At 45.8% G+C, this 26,714-nt stretch overlaps 1 protein-coding gene across 1 annotated transcript in view; it reads left to right on the top strand.

The window, feature by feature from the left end:
* The window catches only part of LOC139277981 (guanine nucleotide-binding protein G(t) subunit alpha-3-like), a 72,842-nt gene extending 51,438 nt beyond the window's left edge, over positions 1-21,404 (top strand). Inside the window, exon 8 of the mRNA XM_070896629.1 lies at positions 21,173-21,404. Within this exon, the coding sequence (XP_070752730.1) occupies positions 21,173-21,363 (191 nt within the window). The 3' untranslated portion in view covers positions 21,364-21,404. The remainder of the gene's footprint in view (positions 1-21,172) is intronic.
* Positions 21,405-26,714: the final 5,310 nt, after the last annotated feature.

The raw sequence follows: 26,714 nt of genomic DNA, 5'->3' as shown, positions 1-26,714 counted from the left end.
GTTCAGTTGTTTGCCTTGGTGTCTGTTTTTCTTTGGGTGTGGTTGCTGTTATCTCGCCTGGGCTGTCTGTTTTGATTGGTGTGATTGTTGTTGACTCACCTGGGCTGTCTGTTCGGATTGCCCTTTCCTCAGGTTGTTCCCTCTGTCTGTCCACCAGGTGTGATGCAAGTTCCACATTGTAGTCTGCCTCTGGTTCTGCAGTGTTGTTGGTAAATTTGCTTTTGACTTGGTCTACATGCCTCCGGCAGGTTTTGCCATTGTCCATTTGTACTACCAGTAGCCTGTTTCCTTCCTTGCCCGTTACTGTCCCTGCAAGCCATTTGGGACCCCTGTCATAGTTTAGTACAAACACTTTGTCCCCTATCTCATTCCATCTCCCCCTCGAATTTCTGTCATGGTACTCAGTCAGCTTACGGCGCTTTGCCTCAACGATTTCGTGCATGTCTGGGAGGATTAATGAGAGCATTGTTTTTAAAGTCCTTTTCATCAACAGTTGCGCGGGGGGGATCCCAGTCAGTGATTGCGGACGAGATCTGTATACCAGCAGCAGTCGCGACAGGTGACCCTGCAGCGTGGGACCTTGGATTTTAAGCATGCCTTGTTTAATGATTTGCACTGCTCTCTCCGCCTGGCCGTTGGAGGCCGGCTTGAATGGTGCCGTCTTGACGTGATTTATGCCATGTTCAATTATAAAGTCTTGGAATTCTGCGCTGGTGAAGCACGGACCATTGTCACTGACCAATGTGTCAGGGATTCCGTGCGTTGCAAACATGGCTGCGAGGCTTTCCACAGTGGTGGAGGTTGTGCTCGAGTTTAAAATGGTGCATTCGATCCACTTTGAAAATGCATCTACAACTACGAGGAACATTTTGCCCATGAATGGGCCCGCATAGTCTACGTGCACCCGCGACCACGGTTTGGTAGGCCAGGGGCTCAGTGGAGCCTCCCTGGGAGCATTGCTGAGTTGGGCACAAATGGTACACCTTCGGACGCAAAGCTCCAAGTCCGCGTCAATACCAGGCCACCAGATGTGGGATCTGGCTATGGCCTTCATGAGAACAATCCCAGGGTGCTCGCGGTGGAGCTCCTGGACAAATGCCTCTCTGCCTCACAGAGGCATGACTACTCGGCTGCCCCACATCAGGCAGTCTGCTTATAGTGATAGCTCATGCATGCGCTTGTGAAAGGGTTTTAATTCCTCGGGGCAGGCATCGCGAGCCTCTGCCCAGTCACCGGTTAGGACACATCTTTTTACTAAGGATAACGTGGGGTCGCTGGCCCTGATTTGGCGAGCCGTCATGGGCGAACCTGTGGACTCAAAGGCATTGATTGCCATGACTATCTCACAGTCCTGTTCATCAGACGCTTCCGTGGTGGCCAGGGGTAGCCTGCTGAGCGCATCGGCACAGTTGACTGTGCCTGGTCTGTGCCTTATTCTGTAGTCGTAGGACGCCAGCATGAATGCCCACCGTTGAATTCGCGCCGAGGCGTTGGCGTTTATTGCCTTGCTCTCAGATAGGAGGGACATGAGGGGCTTGTGGTCGGTTTCTAACGCGAACTTGGCCCCGAAAAGATATTGGTGCATCTTTTTGACACCGTACACGCACGCGAGCGCCTCCTTCTCTACCATTCCGTACCCGTGCTCCGCCCGCGAAAGTGACCTGGAGGAATAAACTATGAGTTGTAATTTGCCCGCACTATTGACATGTTGCAAAACGCATCCGACCCCATACGCTGACGCATCGCATGTGAGAACTAGCTTTTTTCCTGGGTCAAAGAAAGTCAAAACATTGTTGGAACACAGAAGGTTGCGTGCCTTATTGAAGGCGCGTTCCTGGGCGTCCCCCCAAAACCAATCGCACTCCTTCCTGAGTAGCATGTGGAGAGGCTCCAGCAGCGTGCTTAAGTTCTACATAAAGTTCCCAAAGTAATTGAGTAGTCGAGAAAGGCGCACAGTTCTGAGACATTCCGGGGCCTGGGTGCCAGGCGAATTGCTTCTGTTTTGGACTCTGTTGGGCGGATTCCATCAGCGGCAATCCTTCTGCCCAAAAATTCAACCTCGGGTGCGAGAAACAGGCACTTGGATTTCTTGACTCGTAGGCCTACCCGATCCAACCGCTTTAGTACTTCCTCCAAATTACGGAGATGGGAGTCGGTGTCCTTGCCCGTGATAAGTATGTCGTCTTGAAATACAACCGTCCCCAGGATGGACTTGAGCAGACTCTCCATGTTGCGCTGGAATATGGCAGCTGCCGACCTGATGCCGAATGGGCATTGATTGTACATGAAAAGGCCCCGATGTGTGTTGATGGTGGTGAGTAGCTTGAATTCCTCGGTCAATTCTTGCGTCATATACGCAGATGCGAGGTCTAATTTTGAGAAAAGTTTACCTCCAGCCAATGTGGCAAATAAGTCCTCCGCTCTGGGCAGCGGGTACTGGTCCTGTAGGGAGACTCTGTTTATGGTAGATTTGTAGTCCCCACAGATTCGTACGGATCCATCAGGCTTCATGACTGGGACGATGGGACTTGCCCAGTCGCTAAATTCCACAGGTGATATAATGCCTTCCTGCAGAAGCCTGTCTAGTTCGTGTTCAATCTTTTCCCTCATCACATAGGGTACAACTCTGGCCTTGTGATGGACCAGTCTAGCATCCTGTGTGATGTAGATTTTGACTTTGGCACCTTTGAAAGTGCCCACACCTGGCTGAAAGAGATGTTCAAATCGCTTTATAACTGTTGAGCAGGAGGTCCATTCCTTTAATGACATGGCATGGACATCATCCCAATTCCAGTTTAGTTTTGCTAGCCAGCTTCTCCCCAGCAACGCTGGGGGGTCTCCAGGGACAATCCATAGGGGAAGTCGGTTCACTGTCCCTTTCTGTGTGACAGAGAGCATGGCCCTGCCGAGGACTGGTATGATTTCTTTGGTATAGGTCCTTAAGCCCCAAGTTTCCACATGCAGCAAAACAGGCGCCCCTCCGAGCTGGGCGCCCGTTTTCCACGCCGAAAACGGCACCTGAAAAAAAATGCGCTATTCTCGAGCGCTTTGCAGCTCGATGTCAGCTTGGCGTGGCGCCCAGGGGGCGGAGCCTACCACTCGCGCCGATTTTGTAAGTAGGAGGGGGCGGGTTCCATTTAAATGAGTTTTTTTCGTGCCGGCAACCCTGCGCGTGCGCGTTGGAGCATTCGCGCACGCGCAGTGTGAAGGAAACATTGGCACTCGGCCATTTTTGTAGTTCTTTGTAGCTGTTCAATTTTTAACATTTTTTAATAAAACCACATTGCCCTTCCATGATCAGCACTGAGGCTTCTTGCAGCAGTAAGAAGGCAGCAGGAAGCCTCAGAAGTTGAGGCAGCCGTTTCCCGACGGGCCCGACCGGCGGCAGGTGGGCCTCCCCACCCCCTGCCGTCGGGAATGGCTGCCTCAACTTCTGAGGCTTCCTGCAGCCTTCTCACTGCCTCCCCCCCCCCGCTGCCATTGGTCGGGCCCTCACTGCCTCCTCCCCCCACCGCCGTCAGGAACGGCTGCCTCCTCACTGCCTCCCCCCACCCTGCCGTCGGTCGGGCCCTCACTGCCTCCTCCCCCCCCCCTGCCGTCGGGAACGGCTGCCCCAACTTGTGAGGCTTCCTGCAGCCTTCTCCCTGCCTGAAGCACTTTCACACAGGTAGGAACATGGTTTATTTTTTTTTTGCTTATAAATTTTTATTCAGGTTGGAATTATTTGTATAATATTTGTATAAGTATAACTAAGGATTTATTGTAGAATTTAATGACTTCCCTTCCCCCCCCCCCCCCCACACCTCGTTCCCGACGCCTAATTTGTAACCTGCGCCTGATTTTTTAATGTGTAGACAAGGTTTTTTCAGGCCTACAAAAATCTTCACTTGCTCCATTCTAAGTTAGTTTGGAGTACGTTTTCACTGTGGAAACTTTCAAATCAGGCGTCAATGGCCGGACACGCCCCCTTCTGAAAAAAAAATTCTGTTCAAAAGTGAAACTGTTCTACATGACTAGAACTGCAGAAAACTTAAATGTGGAGAATTGCGATTTCTAAGATACTCTGTTCTCCACCAGTTGCTCCTAAAAATCAGGAGCAAATCATGTGGAAACTTGGGGCCTTAGTGTCGACCCTTGTGAGTTTTGGTCTGCATCTTTTATGCGGCCATAGTCGTTCAAATTGTTGAGCACCCATGAGAGATTGACTCGCTCCCGTATCCAGCTCCATGTTGACAGATATCCCGTTGAGTAGGACCCTCATCATTATAGGAGGCGTCCTGTTGTAGAAGCAGCGGCCATTGATCGTGTTGACCCACTGTACATCGATGTCCCGGGTACTCTCCCCACCATCTTCTGGTCCGCTTTCCGACCCATCCGATTCGTATACCAGCCGAGCTGCTGTTTTTTTGCACATGCGGGCCAAATGCTCTGTATATTCACAATTTCTGCAAACAGCCTGCTGAAATCAACATCCTCTTGACGAGTGCCCACCCCCACACCTCCAGCACAGACCTGTTCCATTGTTCAAAGTGTTCTCAAAGAATGAGCTGCGCCTGGTTGATCTCTCTTGAGCTTCTCTCAGTTTGTAGTTGATTGCTCGCATTGTGGATTGATGAGGTGTGAATGGCCATTCCTGTGGCCCTTGATGGCTTCTGCCTGCTGTCGAGAGCCTGTTCTCCCGGTTTTGTCTGTGTGTGGGGATAGCAGCTTGTTTAGTGCTGTGAATTTCTTGTTCCGATATTTCGTTAGTTGTCGTACCTGCATTGTAAATCAACCTCGTTTCTTCTTCCCCTACCAAGAATGTCTGTGATACCAGTGCTGCTGCCTCTAAGGTCAGGTTCTTGGTCTCTATGAGCTTTCGGAATATGCCTGCGTGGCCTATTCCTTCAATGAAAAAGTCTCTCAGCATTTCTCTCCTCAGTTCATCGGAGAACTCACATAAACTAGCCAACCTCCGAAGTTCCGCCACGAAGTCGGGTATGCTCTGGCCCACACAGCGTCTGTAGTTGTAGAACCTGTGTCTGGCCATGTGTAGGCTGCTCGCTGGCTTCAGGTGGTCTCTTACATGTGTGCTCAATTCTTCAAACAACTTGCATGCTGGTTTCTCGGGTGCCAATAGATCCTTCATTAAAGCATATGTTTTCGAGCCACAGCTGGTCAAGAGATGGGCTTTTCTCTTGTCTGCCGTATCGTCGCCTAACCAGTCTTTGGTTACAAAGCTTTGCAGGAGCCTTTCTATAAAGTCCTCCCAATTGTCTCCCGCATTGTACTTTTCATCTGCTCCGTTGTTCGTCATTCTGTGGATTATATAATCCCGTAACTCGTCGCCACTGTAAAGTCCTGTCCCCTCAGTACAGATTCACACGAGGCATGTCGTGAAGTCAAGATCACCCTGGACCTGCACCTTTATTTCACAGCTCTGGAATGCTGCACTTGCCTGAGACCTGTGCTCATATACCTGTCTCTTGCAAGTGCACCCCTGGTGGTTAGGTATGCTGGTGGTTACAGGTCATATCTTACTACAGTCATGTATAGCATGTTAGGATACAATTATATATAATAATGTAAGATACATGACAGCAAGTACAGCTGAAAATACACTTTCCAAACTTTGTATGTTTGGCCATCCTAGACTAGGTGATGTGTAATGAGAGAGGACTAATTAGCAATCTTGTTGTGCAAGGTCCCTTGGGGAAGAGTGACCATAATATGGTAGAATTCTTCATTAAGATGGAGAGTGACACAGTTAATTCAGAGTCTAGGGTCCTGAACTTAAGGAAAGGTAACTTCGATGGTATGAGACGTGAATTGGCTAGAATAGACTGGCGAATGCTACTTAAAGGGTTGACGGTGGATAGGCAATGGCAAACATTTAAAGATCACATGGATGAACTTCAACAATTGTACATCCCTGTCTGGAGTAAAAATAAAACGGCGAAGGTGGCTCAACCGTGGCTAACAAGGGAAATTAGGTGTAGTGTTGAATCCAAGGAAGAGGCATATAAATTGGCCAGAAAAAGCAGCAAACCTGAGGACTGGGAGAAATTTAGAATTCAGCAGAGGAGGACAAAAGGTTTAACTAGGAGGGAGAAAATAGAAGCTTGCAGGGAACATAAAAACTGACTGCAAAAGCTTCTATAGATATGTGAAGAGAAAAAGATTAGTGAAGACAAACGTAGGTCCCTTGCAGTCAGAATCAGCTGAATTTATAATGGGGAACAAAGAAATGGCAGACCAATTGAACAAATACTTTGGTTCTCTCTTCATGAAGGAAGACACAAATAACCTTCCGGAAATACTAGTGGACCGAATGTCTAGCGAGAAGGAGGAGCTGAAGAAAATCCTTATTAGTCAGGAAATTGTGTTAGTGAAATTGATGGGATTGAAGGCCGATAAATCCCCAGGGCCTGATAGTCTGCATCCCAGAGTACTTAAGGAAGTGGCCCTAGAAATAGTGGATGCATTGGTGATCATTTTCTAACAATCTATCAACACTGGATCAGTTCCTATGGACTGGAGGGTAACTAATGTAACACCACTTTTTAAAAAACGAGGGAGAGAGAAAATGGGGAATTTTCGACCGGTTAGCCTGACATCAGTAGTGGGGAAAATGTTGGAATCAATTATTAAAGATGAAATAGCAGCGCATTTGGAAAGCAGTTCCAGGATCAGTCCAAGTCAGCATGGATTTATGAAAAGGAAATCATGCTTGACAAATCTTCTAGAATTTTTGAGGATATAACTACTAGAGTGGACAAGGGAGAATCAGTGGATGTGGTGTATTTGGACTTTCAAAAGGAATTTGACAAGGTCCCACACAAGAGATTGGTGTGCAAAATTAAAGCACATGGTATTGGGGATAATGTATTGACGTGGATAGAGAACTGGTTGGCAGACAAGAAGCAGAGAGTCGAGATAAATGGGTCCTTTTCAGAATGGCAGGAAGTGACGAGTGGGGTGCTGCAGGGCTCAGTTCCGGGGCCCCCAGCTATTTACAATGTACATCAATGACTTAGATGAAGCAATTGAGTGTAATATCTCCAAGTTTGCAGATAAGGTGGTTGGCAGTGTGAGCTGTGAGGAGGATGCTAAGAGGCTGCAGGGTGACTTGGACACGTTAGGTGAATGGGCAAATGCATGGCAGATGCAGTATAATGTGGATAAATGTGAGGTTATCCACTTTGGTGGCAAAAACATGAAGGCAGAATATTATCTGAATGGTGGCAGATTAGGAAAAGGGGAGGTGCAACGAGACCTGGGTGTCATGGTACATCAGTCATTGAAGGTTGGCATGCAGGTGCAGCAGGTGGTGAAGAAGACAAATGTCATGTTGGCCTTCATAGGTAGGGGATTTGAGTATTAGAGCAAGGAGGTCTTACTGCAGTTGTACAGGGCCTTGGTGAGGCCTCACCTGGAATATTGTGTACAGTTTTGGTCTCCTAATCTGAGGAAGGACATTCTTGCTATTGAGGGAATGCAGCGAAGGTTCACCAGACTGATTCCCAGAATGTCAGGACTGACATATGAGGAGAGACTGGATCGACTGGGCCTGTATTCACTGGAGTTTAGAAGAATGAGAGGGGATCTCATAGAAACATATAAAATTCTGACGGGACTGGACAGGTTAGATGCAGGAAGAATGTTCCCGATGTTGGGGGAGTCCAGAACCAGGGGTCACAGTCTAAGGATAAGGGGTAAGCCATTTAGGACCGAGATGAGGAGAAACCTCTTCACCCAGAGAGTTGTTAACCTGTGGAATTCTCTACCACAGAGAGTTGTTGATGCCAGTTCATTGGATATATTCAAGAGGGAGTTAGATATGGCCCTTACGGCTAAAGGGATCAAGGGATATGGAGAGAAAGCAGGAAAGGAGTACAGAGGTGAATGATCAGCCATGATCTTATTGAATGGTGGTGCAGGCTCGAAGGGCTGAATGGCCTACTCCTGCATCTATTTTCTATGTTTCTATGTTGTGGTCATTTTCATTTCAAATTAATTTTTGAATTATTCTTTAATATACTATATTGCAGACTTAACTATATTCATTTATTCTCTTCTGTAGAAGTACAACATAAATTCTTAGGCCCATTTTTTAGGCCCCTTGAATATGTTAATTAGGGGTCTAATGCTTGTTGAGGACTACTTGGAGAAATGAATTTCTAATGAGCAGTCCTGCCCCGTTCAGTGACCCATGCAGCTGCCGACTAAAAGTAAATTTGGAATTTATTTTTGAAACAGACATTTTGTGGAGCCATGATTCTCCTCTCAGGCGAGCTGCCTGGGAAGGCGAGACCAGTGCCGGCAGTTATCTCCAAGTATGCTGATGACGCCTGTGGACCAATTACTATTGATCCTCGGGTCTCTTGCTTTGGGCGAGCGCTAACTGCGCAACGCAAAGTCTGGCCCGAAATAGGGACGGTGAATTTTGACCCCAATGTCTGTTGTCCCTTAAAAAAAATAAAATGGCTTTATAGCAAAATGAAATTCTGTCACTTTTTAAAGCCATTCAAGAGCCGAAATTGACCTCCGCCTGAAATGGGTCGCACCTTCCATTCATGCAGTGTTTTTTCCGCTGTGTCGGATGAGGTCGCCTCTTTCGGTAAATTCAGCTCTTTGTCGGTTTTTTTTGAAGCGGACCAGAAGTTGGTCGTAATGGGGGCGGAAGTGGGCGGTAAGTACTCTGGAGGGGCGGAAGTGGAGGTGGGGCAGAGTCTTCGCCGTTGTCAGTCAGCAGCGGAGCGGAGATGACGTCATGACGCATGTGTGTCACCGCGCTCTCCCCTTCACTTAAAGGGGAGAGGGAGAGCCTTTGGCACTTTGAAACCAGTCCACTCGGTCACCAGGGAGGGTTTCGACCGGGCCCCCAAGAGGGGGTGCCACGCTGTCTGTTGGCAGCCCGGCTGAACCCAGGGGTATAATTATCGGCTTCAACTGGCATTGGCCGACAAAAAAAAACATGGCGGCTGCAGCAGTGCACCCTCCGCTTGAAGGGCTGCCGCGCTGCCATGGCTCACAGACTGATATGATGTGATTGGGATTACAGAGACGTGGCTCCAGGATGATCAGGGCTGGGAACTCAACATCCAAGGGTATTCAACATTCAGGAAGGATAGAATAAAAGGAAAAGGAGGTGGGGTAGCATTGCTGGTTAAAGAGGAGATTAATGCAATAGTTCGGAAGGACATTAGCTTGGATGATGTGGAATCTATATGGGTAGAGCTGCAGAACACCAAAGGGCAAAAAACGTGAGTGGGACTTGTGTACAGACCTCCAAACAGTAGTAGTGATGTTGGGGAGGGCATCAAACAGGAAATTAGCGGTGCATGCAATAAAGGTGCAGCAGTTATCATGGGTGACTTTAATATGCACATAGATAGGGCTAACCAAACTGGAAGCAATACGGTGGACGAGGGTTTTCTGGAGTGCATAAGGGATGGTTTTCTCGACCAATATGTCGAGGAACCAACTAGGGAGGAGACCATCTTAGACTGGGTGTTGTGTAATGAGAGAGGATTAATTAGCAATCTCGTTGTGCGAGGCTCCTTGGGGAAGAGTGACCATAATATGGTGGAATTCTACATTAGGATGGAGAATGAAACAGTTAATTCAGAGACCATGGTCCAGAACTTAAAGAAGGGTAACTTTGAAGGTATGAGGCGTGAATTGGCTAGGATAGATTGGCGAATGATACTTAAGGGGTTGACAGTGGATGGGCAATGGCAGACATTTAGAGACCGCATGGATGAATTACAACAATTGTACACCCCTGTCTGGCGTAAAAATAAAAAAGGGAAGGTGGCTCAACTGTGGCTATCAAGGGAAATCAGCGATAGTATTAAAGCCAAGGAAGTGGCATACAAATTGCCAGAAATAGCAGCAAACCCGGGGACTGGGAGAAATTTAGAACTCAGCAGAGGAGGACAAAGGGTTTGATTAGGGCAGGGAAAATCGAGTACGAGAGGAAGCTTGCAGGGAACATTAAGACGGACTGCAAAAGCTTCTATAGATATGTAAAGAGAAAAAGGTTAGTAAAGACAAACGTAGGTTCCCTGCAGTCAGAATCAGGGGAAGTCATAACGGGGAACAAAGAAATGGCAGACCATTTGAACAAGTACTTTGGTTCGCTATTCACTGAGGAGAACAAAAACAACCTTCCGGATATAAAAGGGGTCAGAGGGTCTAGTAAGAAGGAGGAACTGAGGGAAATCTTTATTAGTCGGGAAATTGTGTTGGGGAAATTGATGGAATTGAAGGCCGATAAATCCCCAGGGCCTGATGGACTGCATCCCAGAGTACTTAAGCAGGTGGCCTTGGAAATAGCGGATGCATTGACAGTCATTTTCCAAATTTCCATAGACTCTGGATCAGTTCCTGTGGAGTGGAAGGTAGCCAATGTAACTCCACTTTTTAAAAAAGGAGGGAGAGAGAAAACGGAATTATAGACCGGTCAGCCTGACATCTGTAGTAGGTAAAATGGAATCAATTATTAAGGATGTCATAGCAGCGCATTTGGAAAGAGGTGACATGATAGGTCCAAGTCAGCATGGATTTGTGAAAGGGAAATCATGCTTGACAAATCTTCTGGAATTTTTTGAGGATGTTTCCAGTAGAGTGGACAAGGAAGAACCAGTTGATGTGGTATATTTGGACTTTCAGAAGGCTTTCGACAAGGTCCCACACAAGAGATTAATGTGCAAAGTTAAAGTACGTGGGATTGGGAGTAGTGTGCTGACGTGGATTGAGAACTGGTTGGCAGGCAGGAAGCAAAGAGTAGGAGTAAATGGGTACTTTTCAGAATGGCAGGCAGTGACTAGTGGGGTACCGCAAGGTTCTGTGCTGGGGCCCCAGCTGTTTACATTGTACATTAATGATTTAGACGAGGGGATTAAATGTAGTATCTCCAAATTTGCAGATGACACTAAGCTGGGTGGCGGTGTGAGCTGCAGGGAGGATGCTATGAGGCTGCAGAGTGACTTGGATAGGTTAGGTGAGTGGGCAAATGCATGGCAGATGAAGTATAATGTGGATAAATTTGAGTTTATCCACTTTAGTGGTAAAAACAGAGAGACAGACTATTATCTGAATGGTGACAGATTAGGAAAAGTGGAGGTGGGTGTCATGGTACATCAGTCATTGAAGGTTGGCAAGCAGGTACAGCAGGCAGTTAAGAAGGCAAATGGCATGTTGGCCTTTATAGTGACGGAATTTGAGTACAGGGGCAGGGAGGTGTTACTACAGTTGTACAGGGCCTTGGTGAGGCCACACCTGGAGTATTGTGTGCCGTTTTGGTCTCCTAATTTGAGGAAGGACATTCTTGCTATTGAGGGAGTGCAGCGAAGGTTCACCAGACTGATTCCCGGGATGGCGGGACTGACATATCAAGAAAGACTGGATCAACTGGGCTTATATTCACTGGAATTCAGAAGAATGAGAGGGGATCTCATAGAAACGTTTAAAATTCTAATGGGTTTAGACAGGTTAGATGCAGAAAGAATGTTCCCAATACTGGGGAAGTCCAGAACCAGGGGTCACAGTCTAAGGATAAGGGCTATGCCATTTAGGACCGAGATGAGGAGAAACTTCTTCACCCAGAGAGTGGTGAACCTGTGGAATTCTCTACCACAGAAAGTTGTTGAGGCCAATTCACTAAATTTATTCAAAAAGGAATTAGATGTAGTCCTTACTACTAGGGGGATCAAGGGGTATGGCGAGAAAGCAGGAATGGGGTACTGAAGTTGCATGTTCAGCCATGAACTCATTGAATGGCGGTGCAGGCTCGAAGGGCCGAATAGCCTACTCCTGCACCTATTTTCTATGTTCCTATGGTTCTATGAAAGCAAGGTGCGCCGACAGAAAAAGCTGTCAGTGGTACCGCGTGGCAGATTAAAGATTTTTGGAGCTAAATTTAACGGGAGTGCGATGAAGGTACAGGAGATTGGCGGTGTGCCCATTGATGATGCCTTAGGACAGTCGGCAGCAGCGGGCCGACAGTGGGGACCGTGAGTCGGTGGCTGCTAGACTCCGCCGCCTGGCTGCCGCTTTCTGGGGCTAAGTGGCCTTTTTGGAGAGTTGAATTTCGGCCCCTTAATGTTCCTTTATAAAGGAATATATGATGAACGTAGATGGCACCCTTCAAGGACCATACAGTTCAGATCATTTTTTAATTGAGAAGTCTAGTCGACAATCCATGACCCATAGTTTAGGACAACCCCCAGGTTGAAAAGAGCAGGGAACAAGATGAAATAAATCAAGAAGTAGTGATGAAGACGATGTGTTGCAACATATTGCATAGAATGGGGAGTCAAAGAAGCAAACTAAATAAAATAGAAGAAGTAATGTGTTATTTTATCATCTGGTTCTGCACATACTGCTGGTCTGCCACAGGAGATTTGTTTTTGATTCCTGCTGGATTGGCTCAGGTGAGGTCATTTTCAAAAAGTTCAATGAGATCCAAATAATTTTATAGTGAATTGAGGAGCTAACCCTTGAATCGAAGGTCATTTAACATCTTGGCAAAGATTGCAGAAATTGCCCTGAAAAGAAGCAATTTTATTCCATTGTGAAAAAGCACAGTGGCAGAGAGAATAATGAATTTGACAGGTACTCTAAGTTCAGTTTCTGGGCTAAACATGAAAGCATGTCATTGTGTTGCAGCAAAGATGAACGCAATTCAGCTCAGCTGCCCATTCCTCTTCAGAAATTGTATGGCCCAAATCTATAAGGGACCTGTCAATCAATGTATTTGGAGTGCCCTCTTAATCTTGAAGCAATTGGAAAATGTGACTCAGCCAATTATGATGATACTGTAAATCCTATGGCTAACAGAAAGTCTTAACCCCTGCCAATGAAAATATCCTCTTGTCTGTATCCCATGTCTTCAAAGGATTACCCTTATCTGTAACTTACAGTTTGAAAAGATCTTCCCTGTAACATTCAACCTGCAAAGCTATAATGTGGCAACTTTCTGAAAAGTCCAGTAATATTTTTCTATATTTAGGCAGGTTGTTATTATCTCTTTAAAGCCATGTTCAAAATTGGGACCATTGTTTATGTCTGAGGTCCTGTACACAGAAATTACAACATAGAAGTAATTTGCTTGGCCCAACCAGCCCATGTTGGTATTTATCCTCCACATGAGCAGTATTCCTAATCCCATGTGTCTACTCTGTCCCCATATCCTTTAATTGCTATTCCTTCAACCACCTATCTAACCTATTGTTAGATGCTGATATGGCCCCTACCTCAGTCGCTAACTCCGGTAGTTCATTCCACAATCTCACAGCCCTCTGTGTAAAATGTTTCTTTTGCTCTCTGTCCTAAATCTCTTACATTTAATCTTATATCTATGTCCCCTTGGTCTAGACTGCTCCACCAGACTGTTTCTATCGACTATATCCCATCCTTTCATAACTTTAGACAACTCTATCAAATCATCCTTTAATCCCTTCTGTTCAAATTAAAACAGGCCCATTTTTTCAAGTTTTTCTTTATATTGTATTTCCTTATACCAGGCAGCATCCTAGTAAATCTGTGCAGGTGTAGTTTTTTGCCTGCCAGTTTACTGGAATGCTGAATGGCCCTTTGTAAAAGATATGTTGAAACTGATATATCCTGCACCTCTAAATGTAGTAATAGATCATCAGAGAATGAAATTTGTTCTTCTGCTTGAAATTATGCTCTTCAACTATTAGTAGCTGATAATATAAAAATTCAACGGAGACATTAATACACTTCAGATTTGATCATTTGTGCATTAATAGTCAGAGTCTAGTTTCAAGGTAATTGTGTCACAATTAACTAATGTATCATATGACAACAAAGTAAGGAAATGAGTTGAAGAACTGTGAGGGGCAGAATGCAGTTTACAGATGAATTTACATCACACAAGGGGAACACTTGAAGAACCTAGAAATGCAAATCTCTCTGCTGAATGAATGTGCAGGAATCCTATGAGAATCTAGAACAACAACATATGTCACTTGGGTTTCATTTGGATAACCCTTTTCAGAATTCACCACAAAACATTTTCAATTCCTTTATTCCTGAGATAACAGATTATTCCTACTCCATTTGCCTGGAAGAATCACTCCCTGACAATTTATTATTTTTCTCTGCATTTTATGTTAGTAGGAATGATCACAAGGCAGTAACTTTAATCTCAGGCTTCAAATTTCATAAGCCATCAGAGCAAAGCTTAGTCTGTATTGCCATCTAAACCCCAAGATCAATTCACTGCTTTTATATCATGCTGCAATGTCTGTTTGTCATTTATATTTGCCACATCAACCATTGCATGAACTAGACCAGCAAGGGTCATTTCTTTTGTACAGGCATGTTGCTGTAAGTATTATTACTGGGCCTCTTTCTGACCATGCTTAAATTGTGAAATTTGAAACCTGAGATCTAAGTCATTGTCTTGTGATCACTCCGACTAACATAAAATGCAGAAGAAAATAATAAATAACTGTCCCCAAATAAACTGGCAAGAAGATGGGTACAAGGAATGCAGTTTTTACAATGTCTGCAGGATTCCTTTCTTATCCAGTATGTAAGATGCTCAACAAGGAGGGGAGCACTGTTGGGTCTAGTAATGAGAAATGAACCAGAACAGATAGGAGAAGTAAGCATAGGGGAACATCTAGGCAATAGCAATCACAATATAATAAGGTTTAAGATAACAATTGAGACCATAAGTAAGACAAAGACTAAAGTAATGAATTGGAAAAAAAAGCTGATTTTAAGGGGATGAGAATGGAACTAGGAAAAATAAAGTGCGCAACTTTACTGACAAGCAAAGAAATAGAACAGAAGTGTGAAACATTTAAAATGCTGATCAATAGAACTCTGGAGAAATATATTCCACTAAAAGCAAGAATAAACTAGCCAGTAATGACTCACCATGGATGAATAAAGAAATAAGAGCAAAATTGAAACTAAAGAAAAAGGCATAAACTAAGTACATAGACAACAAAGGAGAGGATGCCTAAAGGGAATACGAAAAGGTTAGGAAAGAAGTGAAAAATAATTAGGAAGGCAAAGAGAAATTACAAAATTAAATTATCAAGGAATATTTAAAAAAATAAATGTGTTCTATAGACACACAACAAAAGAAAATTCAGGAAAGGGATAGGGCCACTAAGGAATACACAAGATAAACTCACAGGAAATGACAGTGAAATGGCAGAAATATTAAATAATTACTTTGTCTTCGTATTTACCAGGGAAACTAACATGGTGGACGTGACATTAGATGAAGAGGTCAAAAAGATATAAAGACGTTTAAGATAGTAAGAGAGGAGATAATTCATAAACTAATGAAACTTAAAGAGGATAAAACCCTTGGTCCGGATGGATTGCATCTGTGCATGTTAGAAGAAGTCAGGTAAGACATAACAGAGAAACTGTTGCATATAAATAAAAATTCATTAGAAAAGGGAATAGTGCCAGAGGACTGGCAGATAGTTAATGTGATTCCTATATTTAAAAAGGGAGATAGAACAGTCCAGGGAACTAAAGGCCAATTAGTGTAACATTGGTTGGAGGAAAGTTAATGGAAACCTTACTCAAAGATGTAATAGAAAAACATCTAGAAAATATAATAAAGAGTAGTCAGCATGGAATTCAAAAGGTAAGATCATGCTTGACCAACCTTATTGAATGCTTTGAAGAAGTCACAGAAAGGGTAAATAAGGGCAATGTAAAAAACGTAATATATTTGGATTTTCAAAAGGCATTCGATAGGGTCTTTTGGAGAGTTTACAAACTGGCTCCATCTCTCTCTCCTCCCCTCCCCCAGTCTCTCTCTCTCCCCCCCTAGTATCTCTCTCTCTCCCCATCTCTCTCTCCCCCCCAGTATCTCTCCCCAGTTTATCCCACTCCCCAGTTTCTTTCTCTTTCCCCCAGTCTCTCTCTCTCTCTCCCCCAGTCACTCGCCCCAATTTATCTCTCTCCCCAGTTTCTTTCTCTTCCCCCCAGTCTATCTCTCTCTCCCCATCTCTCTCTCTCCCCCAGTCTCTCTCCCCAGTTTCTTTCTCTTTCCCCCAGTCTCTCTCCCTCCCCCCAGTCTCTCTCTCTCCCCCAGCCTTTCGTACCCCAGACTGTAAACTCATGGCTAAGGTTGGAACATGTGGAATCAGGGGGAAAGTGGCAGAATGTGTAGCAAGATGGCTACAAAACAGAAAACAGAGAGTAGGAGGTTAAAGGTAGTTACTCAGACGCGAAAGGTGGGAAGTGGTGTTCCACAAGGTTCGGTGTTAGGAGCACTGTTGTTCACTATTTACATAAACTACTTGGAATTAGAAGTACAATGTCAAAATTTGCGGATGACACCAAATTGAGGGGTATAGTTAATATAGTAATCTGAAATGTCCAGCACAGGCCGCTCACTGGCTGTTACATTGTAAATACCAAGAAATTTAAAGGGATTGCGCATTAAAAGGAACAGGCCGCACATAATAAAATGCAGCTTACAGGGATCATTACTGAGGAGTGACCTGATACAGGTTATTACCACTGACACTTGGGAGATCCTGGCCGAAGACCGCCCTAGGTGGAGAAAGTGCATCCGGGAGGGCATTGGGCTCTGCAAATCTCAACGCTGCGAGCGTGAAGAGATCAGGCGCAGGCAGCGGAAGGAGCGTGTGGTAAATCAGTACCACCCCCGCCCCCTTCCCCCGACGAATATCTGTCCCACCTGTGACAGAGTCTGTGGCTTTCATATTGGACTGTTCAGCCACCAAAGAACTCACTTTAGGAGTGGAAGCAAGTCTTCCTCGATTCCGAGGGACTGCCTATGATGATGATGATGATGATGATGATGAAAGGGTTAGATGTTGAGAAGATGTCTCCGCTTGCGGGAGATACCAGAACTGGGGGGCTATAAATATAAGATAGCCACTAATAAATCCAATAGGGAACTCAGGAGAAACGTCTTTACCCAGAGAGTGGTTAGAATGCGAAAGAAGGCACCACAGGATTAGTTGAGGCGACTAACGTAGATGCATTTAAGGGGAAACCAGATAAACACAAAGGAGAAATAGAAGGGTATGCTACTATGTTAATGTCGCTATATAAATTCAAGTTGTTGTTGTGTTATGTTAATGGAGTTTGATGAAGAAGGTGGGAGGAGGCTCGTGTGGAGCATAAACACCGTCATGGACCTGTTGGGCCAAATGCACTGTTCTGTGCTGTATAAGAATGTTTTCAACACCCTTACAAAGACAAATCCCAATATATAAATAAAGAAAGAAGTTGCATTTATATAGCACCGTTCACAACCTCCGTACGTCCCAAAGTGCTTCACAGCTAATGAAGTACTTTTTGAAATGTAGTCAGTGTCATAATGTAGGGAAACATGGCAACCAATGCATGCACCTCAAGATACATAAAGAGATAAATATTGGTCAAGACACCAGGAGAACTCCTCCTCTGCTCATCTTCAAAGACTGTCAAGGAATCTTTTACGTTCACTTGAAGGGCAGACAAGGCCTCGGTTTAATGTATCACCCAAAAGATGGCATGTCCTACAGTGCAGCACTCACTCAGTACCACACTCAAGTGTCAGCCTCGATTCGGTGCTTAAGTCTCTGGCATGGGGCTTAACCCATGACCTTCTGACTCAGGCTGTTGATCCACAGCTGACAACTGGGGCTCAATTTTCCCCAGTGATTTGCGCCATTTATTTGGAGCAGGCTGCTTTTTTTAGCCTAAGTTAAAAAAACAGTTTCCCCAATCAATTTGCACCAGTGTAACTCAGTTACGATTTTTTTAGGTACGTTCTTTTTTCAGCCAAAGGGGGCGTAACCTGCCACCCATGCCAATTTTGGCCATTTAGGCAAGTTTGGCCAGCTGAGAGTTATTCCAGTTCGTCTTAGGCCAGCGTATGTGGCCTCTGCAGAAAAACCTTCTGGAGAATTAATTAAATCTGCGTAGGTAAGGAAATCGGCGCAGGTAAGTTCAGCAGATGCCCGGACAGCAGCAGAAAAGGTAAGAGAGAGTGGGAAAGAGCAAGGGAGGGGAGAGAGAAAGAGACGGGGGGAAGACAGGGGGGTGGGGTGGGGGGGGAGAGAGAGAGAGGAGGAGGGAGGGAGAGAGGTGGGGGGGAAGGCTTTCAGGTGTAGTTAGGTGCGGGGACTGGAAAGAAGGAGGCCACTCGGCCTGGAATAGGGGCGGGGGAGCGGACCGGGAGGCCATTCAGCCTGGGCTAGAGGCGGGACCGGCAAAGCACTCGGGGCTGGGGGAGCTGGAGCTGGACCGGCAAGGGGTTCGGGGCAGACTAGGGAAGCAGACCGGCAAGCCCTTCGGCCAGGGCTGGGGGGGAGGGGGGTTGGGGGGTGTTGGACTGGCACCGATACCGGAAAAGTGCTCGGCTCGGGGCAGGCGGAGGAGCAGGAGGCGGGGGAAGCAAACCAGGAGGCCCTTTGGCCAGGGCTAGGGGCGGGGGAGCTGGACTGGCACCAGTACTGGCAAGGGGCTCGGGATTGGGGGGGGGCTGGTGTGGGGCGCTATACCAGCAAGGCACTTGGGGCTTGGGGCAGGCGAGGGTGCTGGAGGCGGGGGAAGCAGACCGGGAGGCCCTTCAGCCTGGGATAGGGGCGGGGATCAGCACTGGCATCGGGAGGTAAGTTGCTGCAATATATTTTCATGTGTTTTTAAGTTGATGCAATATGTTTTAATGTGTTGTAAGCTTGCTGTATGTTTCACTTTGTGTCCCTGGTTACCGTGGCAACCCGATCTTTTTGGCGCAGATCAAGGCTCCACCCCTAAAACTAAAGGATAGGTTAGGCTGCGCCAAAATGAAGAAATCCAACGGGGAAACTTAGAACATTTTTTTGGCGTACTTGGACCCCCCAAAAAATGGGCGTAACTCTTCAAGTACACCAAAAAAAAGCTTTGGGGAAAATTGAGCCCCTGATGTTGTCATTTAAGTTAGCCACTAATGTAATGATGCAATTGGACAATCCCTGCAGAATTATTCTCGCTAGCATGATTCACACTGAAAGATTAACCAGCAGAATGCAGTTTATAAATCAATTTTGTAGCTTGCAGCAACCGATAGCCGATTTCCTTTAATGCACATTTTCGTCTCATGTATTTGGACAGTGTACATACTTCCCTCGGCTGCGATATTTCAACAGCAAACCACAAAGCGCTGTGACTTTAGGATATGTACAATTATTTTTACTCTCTCTCATTGTCAAAACTAGGAATAAACAGAAGTATGAAATCATCCTTTATTGTAACATTGTGCAGACAAATATGCTGGAGAAGCAGAGATTGCCAACTTGCAGTATTTAATATGGAAAATATAAACTTTTCAGTAAAATCTGTCTGCCTGATATTTCTGGCAAGGTCTTTGAGTTTTCAAAAACTCCTGCCTGACTCACAAAAAAAAGACTGACTTCACAGACAAGCAAATTATTGAAATCGGAACCCAGTGCAAATAATTTATTTGTTTCTTATTCCATTTATGAAGTAAATCTAATAAAAGTAAACCGACTTGCAAAATCAGCGAGAAATGATGAGACTGACAGCTCAAGCTCTTGAGCAATCAGGTATGCCTGAGTTTCATAGAAATACAGGGGAGCCGAGTGGTTGTGCATGCAGATTACATTTGAAGATGGTTGAATAATTTTTAATAGAAATGCAGACTAGGTTGTCTTGCTTTTGAAAGCTTATTTTTATTTATAACTTTAAAACTAGAATGTACTAACTCACTTTGAAGTTTCTTGGAATTGAAAGTTGGTTAAGTGTTGGCAGCGGACTGTCATTAGGTTGCTGCCGCTGACATGGGATGCATTCCAAAAGGGGAAATCCATTGCAGATTTTAAGAGCAAACTTTACATATTTAATGGTTCTTAATACTGGAACATTTAAAGATGACCTGAAATCTTACACTCAAGTACAAGCCACAGACTTCCTATTTGTTTTCTGCCGGTTTTAATCTTTTTTTTTATTGTTATCTTGCCCCCTGAGGAAACCTCAGCAAATGTGACATGAAACGCTCCGGAGGAAATAGGGTGCTGCCACTCGCATTTAAAGCTCCCTCGATATTTAGGTGGCAGCGCCTGGGAGTTTCCTGCTGTTCATTTCTTTCTTGCCTGTTGTAGGGAAGAAAAGTAAGGACCTATGGAGAGGCTTGTTGAGAGGGAGATAGTGGACATCAATAGTGTGAACATGAAGAAATTAAGTGAGCCGTGCGATTCAGGATTGACACTAAATAAAGAAAAAAAGACTTGCATTTATAGAGCGCCTTTCACGACCAGCGGACATTTCAAAGCACTTTGCAGCCAATGGAATACTTTTTGAGTGCAGTCACTGTTGTAATGTGGGAAATGCGGCAGCCAATTTGTGCACAGCAAGCTTCCACAAACAGCAATGTCATAATGACCAGATAATCTGTTTTGTTATGTTGATTGAGGGATACATATTGGCCAGGACATCAGGAATAACTCCCCTGCGCTTTGAAATAGTGCCATGGGATCTTTTACGTCCACCTGAGAGAGCAGACTGGGTCTCGGTTTAATGTCTCATCTGAAAGACGGCACCTCCGACAGTGCAGCACTCCCTCAACACTGCACTGGGGTGCTCAAGTCTCTGGAGTGGGACTCAGAGGTGAGTGTGCTACCCACTGAACCACAGCTGACAAATGGGAGAGAACTACTGACAGACAACCTGGAACTCAGGGTTACTTTGACGCACAAGGTGCAGGAGCGAGACTGTCTAATAATACAGCAATAATACAACATACAGAAAAGAGATGAGGAGGGCAGGGGTTAGTATAAGGTATAATAGATAGCTGTATATGTTCTGATTCTGCATGAACTGTTGATGTGCTCATTTAATTTCCTTGTGATATTTTATGCAAGCTTTAGCCTGTTTACTTTAAATGGGTCAAGACTTGCCTAAAATATCACACAGATGAATGAAATCCAAACAGATTAACTGTTCATACGTGAACTTCACCATTGTCAAAAGATACTCTATAATCTCAATATTTTTATTGCTGACATTTCTGTAGAGCTCATTTTGCAAGATTGAGCTCGTGATACAAGCCTGCCGAGAGCATGAATCTGAGGCATATGTCGAATATTTTTGGAATAAATAAACCCTCTTTACTGCTGCTCAGTCTGAAAATATGTCTCCTCGGTGTTTGTTCATTTTCTCTCTTTAGGCTTGAACACATTTGAAGATGCTGGAAATTATATCAAGACTCAATACCTGGATCTCAACCTGCGACAAGATATTAAAGAAATTTATTCACATATGACTTGTGCTACGGATACACAGAACGTTAAGTTTGTGTTTGATGCAGTAACAGACATAATTATCAAGGAGAATCTGAAGGACTGTGGCCTCTTCTGACTCCTTCCATTTCTGCTTCCTGCCAGGTCTCTCTGCAGTAAAACCATGACATTAATATCAATAATTATACAGAGGCAGTAATTGCCAGCATTTGTCACTATATAATTATGACTTAGCAGTGGATTATTGAAAGTTTATGTATATTGAAGATTTTAATATATGCTTTTGAAATAAATTATAATATTTTAAACTGTAGACCCAGGTGATTTGGGAACCTTTCATTTCACGATTGACTGCCTCGGTGTTTCACGATTGTTCTTCACTTCACTCTTTCACTGGCCAGACATTAATGTTTGAACTTTAGCCTGAGAATAATAGTTCTAAGAAGTAATAAAAACACCTTTTGGTCCCTGTAAAGTCCTGTCCCCTCAGTACAGATTCACACGAGGCATGTAGTGAAGTCAAGGTCACTCTGGACCTGCACCTTTATTTCACAGCTCTGGAATGCTGCACTTGCCTGAGACCTGTGCTTATATACCTGTCTCTTGCAAGTGCACCCCTGGTGGTAAGGTATGCTGGTAGTTACAGGTCATATCTTATTACAGTCATGTATAGCATGTTAGGACACAGTTATATATAATAATGTAAGATACATGACATCACCCTCCCCCAAGGTCTTATTGTCTTTATAGGTTCAGTCTCTCAGGTGGTTTACGCTCTCGCGTGGAGCGGCTGAGTTGTGGTTCAGTTGTTTGCCTTGGTGTCTGTTTTTCTTTGGGTGTGGTTGCTGGTATCTCGCCTGGGCTGTCTGTTTCGATTGGTCTGATTGTTGTTGCCTCGCCTGGGCTGTCTGTTGGGATTGTCCTTTCCTCAGGTTGTTCCCTCTGTCCACCAGGTATGGTGCGAGTTCCACATTGTAGCCTGCCTCTGGTTCCACAGTGTTGTTGGTAAATCTGCTTTTGACTTGGTCTACATGCCTCCGGCAGGTTTTGCCATTGTCCATTTGTACTACCAGTAGCCTGTTTCCTTCCTTGCCCGTTACTGTCCCTGCAAGCCGTTTGGGACCCCTGCCATAGTTTAGTACAAACACTTTGTCCCCTACCTCATTCCATCTCCCCCTCAAATTTCTGTCATGGTACTCAGTCAGCTTACAGGGCTATGCCTCAACGATCTCGTGCATGTCTGGGAGGATTAATGAGAGCCTTGTTTTTAAAGTCCTTTTCATCAACAGTTGCGCGGGGGGGATCCCAGTCAGTGAGTGCGGACGAGATCTGTATGCCAGCAGCAGTTGCGACAGGCGACCCTACAGCGTGGGACCTTGGATTTTAAGCATGCCTTGTTTAATGATTTGCACTGCTCTCTCCGCCTGGCCGTTGGAGGCCGGCTTGAACGGTGCCATCTTGACATGATTTATGCCGTGTCCAATTATAAAGTCTTGGAATTCTGCACTGGTGAAACACGGACCATTGTCACTAACCAATATGTCAGGGATTCCGTGCATTGCAAACATGGTTGCGAGGCTCTCCACAGTGGTGGAGGTTGTGCTCGAGTTTAAAATGGTGCATTCGATCCACTTTGAAAATGCATCTACAACTATGATGAACATTTTGCCCATGAATGGGCCCGCAAAGTCTACGTGCACCCGCGACCACGGTTTGGTAGGCCAGGGCCAGGGGCTCAGTGGAGCCTCCCTGGGGGCATTGCTGAGTTGAGCACAAATGATGCACCTTCGGACGCAGAGCTCCAAGTCCGCGTCAATACCAGGCCACCAGATGTGGGATCTGGCTATGGCCTTCATGAGAACGATTCCCGGGTGCTCGCGGTGGAGCTCCCGGACAAATGCCTCTCTGCCTCGCAGAGGCATGACTACTCGGCTGCCCCACATCAGGCAGTCTGCTTGTAGTGATAGCTCATGCGTGCGCCTGTGAAAGTGTTTTAATTCCTCGGGGCAGGCATCACGAGCCTCTGCCCAGTTACCAGTTAGGACACATCTTTTTGCTGAGGATAATGTGGGGTCGCTGGCCGTCCAGGCTCTGATTTGGTGAGCCGCCATGGGCAAACCTGTGGACTCAAAGGCATTGATTGCCATGACTATCTCACAGTCCTGTTCGTCAGACCCTTCTGTGGTCGCCAGGGGTAGCCTGCTGAGCGCGTCGGCACAGTTGACTGTGCCTGGTCTGTGCGTTATTGTGTAGTCATAGGACGCCAGCATGAGTGCCCACCGTTGAATTTGAGCCGAGGCGTTGGCGTTTATTGCCTTGCTCTCGGATAGGAGGGACATGAGGGGCTTGTGGTTGGTTTCTAACGCGAACTTGGCCCCGAAAAGGTATTGGTGCATCTTTTTGACACCGTATACGCACTCCTTCTCTACCATTCCGTACCCACGCTCCGCCCGCGAAAGTGACCTGGAGGCATAAGCTATGGGTTGTAATTTGCCCGCACTATTGACATATTGCAAAACGCACCCGACCCCATATGCTGACGCATCGCATGTGAGAACTAGCTTTTTACCTGGGTCAAAGAAAGTCTAAACACTGTGGGGAAAACAGAAGGTTGCGTGCCTTATTGAAGGCGCATTCCTGGGCGTCCCTCCAAAACCAATCGCACCCCTTCCTGAGTAGCATGTGGAGAGGCTCCAGCAGCGTGCTTAAGTTCTGCATAAAGTTCCCAAAGTAATTGAGTAGCCCGAGAAAGGCGCGCAGTTCTGAGACATTCCGGGGCCTGGGTGCCAGCCGAATTGCTTCTGTTTTGGACTCTGTTAGGCGGATTCTATCAGCGGCAATCCTTTTGCCCAAAAATTCAACCTCAGGTGCGAGAAACAGGCATTTGGATTTCTTGACTCATAGGCCTACCCGATCCAACCGCTTTCGTACTTCCTCCAAATTACGGAGATGGGAGTCAGTGTCTCTGCCCGTGATAAGTATGTCGTCTTGAAATACAACCGTCCCCGGGATGGACTTGAGCAGACTCTCCATGTTGTGCTGGAATATGGCAGCTGCTGACCTGATCCCGAATGGGCATTGATTGTACATGAAAAGGCCTCGATGTGTGTTGATGGTGGTGAGTAGCTTGGAATCCTCGGTCAATTCTTGCATCATATACGCAGATGTGAAGTCTAATTTTGAGAAAAGTTTACCTCCAGCCAATGTGACAAATAAGTCCTCTGCTCTGGGCAGCGGGTACTGGTCCTGTAGGGAGACTCTGTTTATGGTAGATTTGTAGTTCCCACAGATTCGTACGGATCCATCAGGCTTCATGACTGGGACGATGGGACTTGCCCAGTCGTTAAATTCCACAGGTGATATAATGCCTTCCCGCAGAAGCCTGTCTAGTTCGTGTTCAATCTTTTCCCTCATCACATAGGGTACAGCTCTAGCCTTGTGATGGACCGGTCTAGCATCCTGTGTGATGTAGATTTTGACTTTGGCCCCTTTGAAAGTGCCCACACCTGGCTGAAAGAGATGCTTTATAACTGTTGAGCAGGAGGTCCATTCCTCTAATGACATGGCATGGACATCATCCCATTTCCAGTTTAGTTTTGCCAGCCAGCTTCTCCCCAGCAGTGCTGGGGGGTCTCTGGGGACAATCCACAGGGGAAGTTGGTTCACTGTCCCTTTGTGTGTGACAGAGAGCATGGCGCTGCCGAGGACTGGTACGATTTCTTTGGTATAGGTCCTTAGTTTGGTGTCGACCCTTGTGAGTTTTGGTCTGTCTCTTTTATGCGGCCACAGTTGTTCAAATTGTTGAGTGCCCATGAGAGACTGACTCGCTCCCGTATCCAGCTCCATGTTGACAGATATCCCGTTGAGTAGGACCTTCATCATTATAGGAGGCATCCTGTTGTAGGAGCAGCGGCCATTGATCGTGTTGACCCACTGTACATCGGTGTCCCGGGTACTCTCCCCACCATCTTCTGGTCCACTTTCCGACCCATCCGATTCGTATACCAGCCGAGCTGCCGTTTTTTTGCACATGCGGGCCAAATGTCCTGTATATTCACAATTTCTGCAAACAGCCTGCTGAAATCAACATCCCCTTGATGAGTGCCCACCCCCACACCTCCAGCACAGACCTGTTCCATTGTTCAAAGTGTTCCCAAAGAATGAGCTGCGTCTGGCTGATCTCTCTTGAGCTTCTCTCAGTTTGTAGTTGATTGCTCGCATTGTGGGTTGATGAGGTGTGAACGGCCGTTCCTGTGGCCCTTGATGGTTTCTGCCTGCTGTCGAGAGCCTGTTCTCCCGGTTTTGTCTGTGTGTGGGGGTAGCAGCTTGTTTAGTGCTGTGAACTTCTTGTTCCGATATTTTGTTAGTTGTCGTACCTGCATTGTAAATCAACCTCGTTTCTTCTTCCCCTACCACGAATGTCTGTGCAACCAGTGCTGCTGCCTCTAAGGTCAGTTCTTGGTCTCTATGAGCTTTTGAAATATGCCTGTGTGGCCTATTCCTTCAATGAAAAAGTCTCTCAGCATTTCTCTCCTCAGTTCATCGGAGAACTCACATAAACTAGCCAACCTCCGAAGTTCCGCCACAAAGTCGGGTATGCTCTGGCTCACACAGCATCTGTAGTTGTAGAATCTGTGTCTGGCCATGTGTAGGCTGCTCGCTGGCTTCAGGTGGTCTCTTACTAGTGTGCCCAATTCTTCAAACGACTTGCTTGCTGGTTTCTCGGGTGCCAGCAGATCCTTCATTAAAGCGTATGTTTTCAAGCCACAGCTGGTCAAGAGATGGGCTCTTCTCTTGTCTGCCTTATCATCGCCTAACCAGTCTTTGGTTACAAAGCTTTGCTGGAGCCTTTCTATAAAGTCCTCCCAATTGTCTCCCGCATTGTACTTTTCATCTGATCCGTTGTTCGCGATTCTGTGGATTCTGTAATCCCGTAACTCGTCGCCACTGTAAAGTCCTGTCCCCTCAGTACAGATTCACACGAGGCATGTAGTGAAGTCAAGGTCACTCTGGACCTGCACCTTTATTTCACAGCACTGGAATGCTGCACTAGCCTGAGACCTGTGCTTATATACCTGTCTCTTGCAAGTGCACCCCTGGTGGTTACAGGTCATATCTTATTACAGTCATGTATAGCATGTTAGGGTACAGTTATATATAATAATGTAAGATACATGACAGTCCCAGAGGCAGGGACGAGCTGTAACAGGTCACCAAGGATCAGATTCAGTAAGAAAGTAAGGGAGAAATGCAATGAAAGAAATGGAGAATGTAAGATAAATGCACCAATGATACCTGCAAATTGAGTTGATTTGTTTTTCAATCCACCTATCGAAATAGTAACTGAGTCCGGCCCATTGCTGAGAGGATTTTTCGAGCCCAGCTGATGTGGCCGTGCCTTCAGCTGCCGAGGACCTCAGCTCTGGAATTCCCTGCCTAAACCTCTCTACCTCTCTTTCCTTCCATAAC

This window comes from Pristiophorus japonicus, chromosome 13 (genome assembly GCF_044704955.1).
Source record: "Pristiophorus japonicus isolate sPriJap1 chromosome 13, sPriJap1.hap1, whole genome shotgun sequence".
Taxonomy (NCBI): domain Eukaryota; kingdom Metazoa; phylum Chordata; class Chondrichthyes; family Pristiophoridae; genus Pristiophorus; species Pristiophorus japonicus.
The sequence above is the reverse complement of the archived record's forward strand: the minus strand, read 5'-3'. Positions and strand labels throughout refer to the sequence as shown.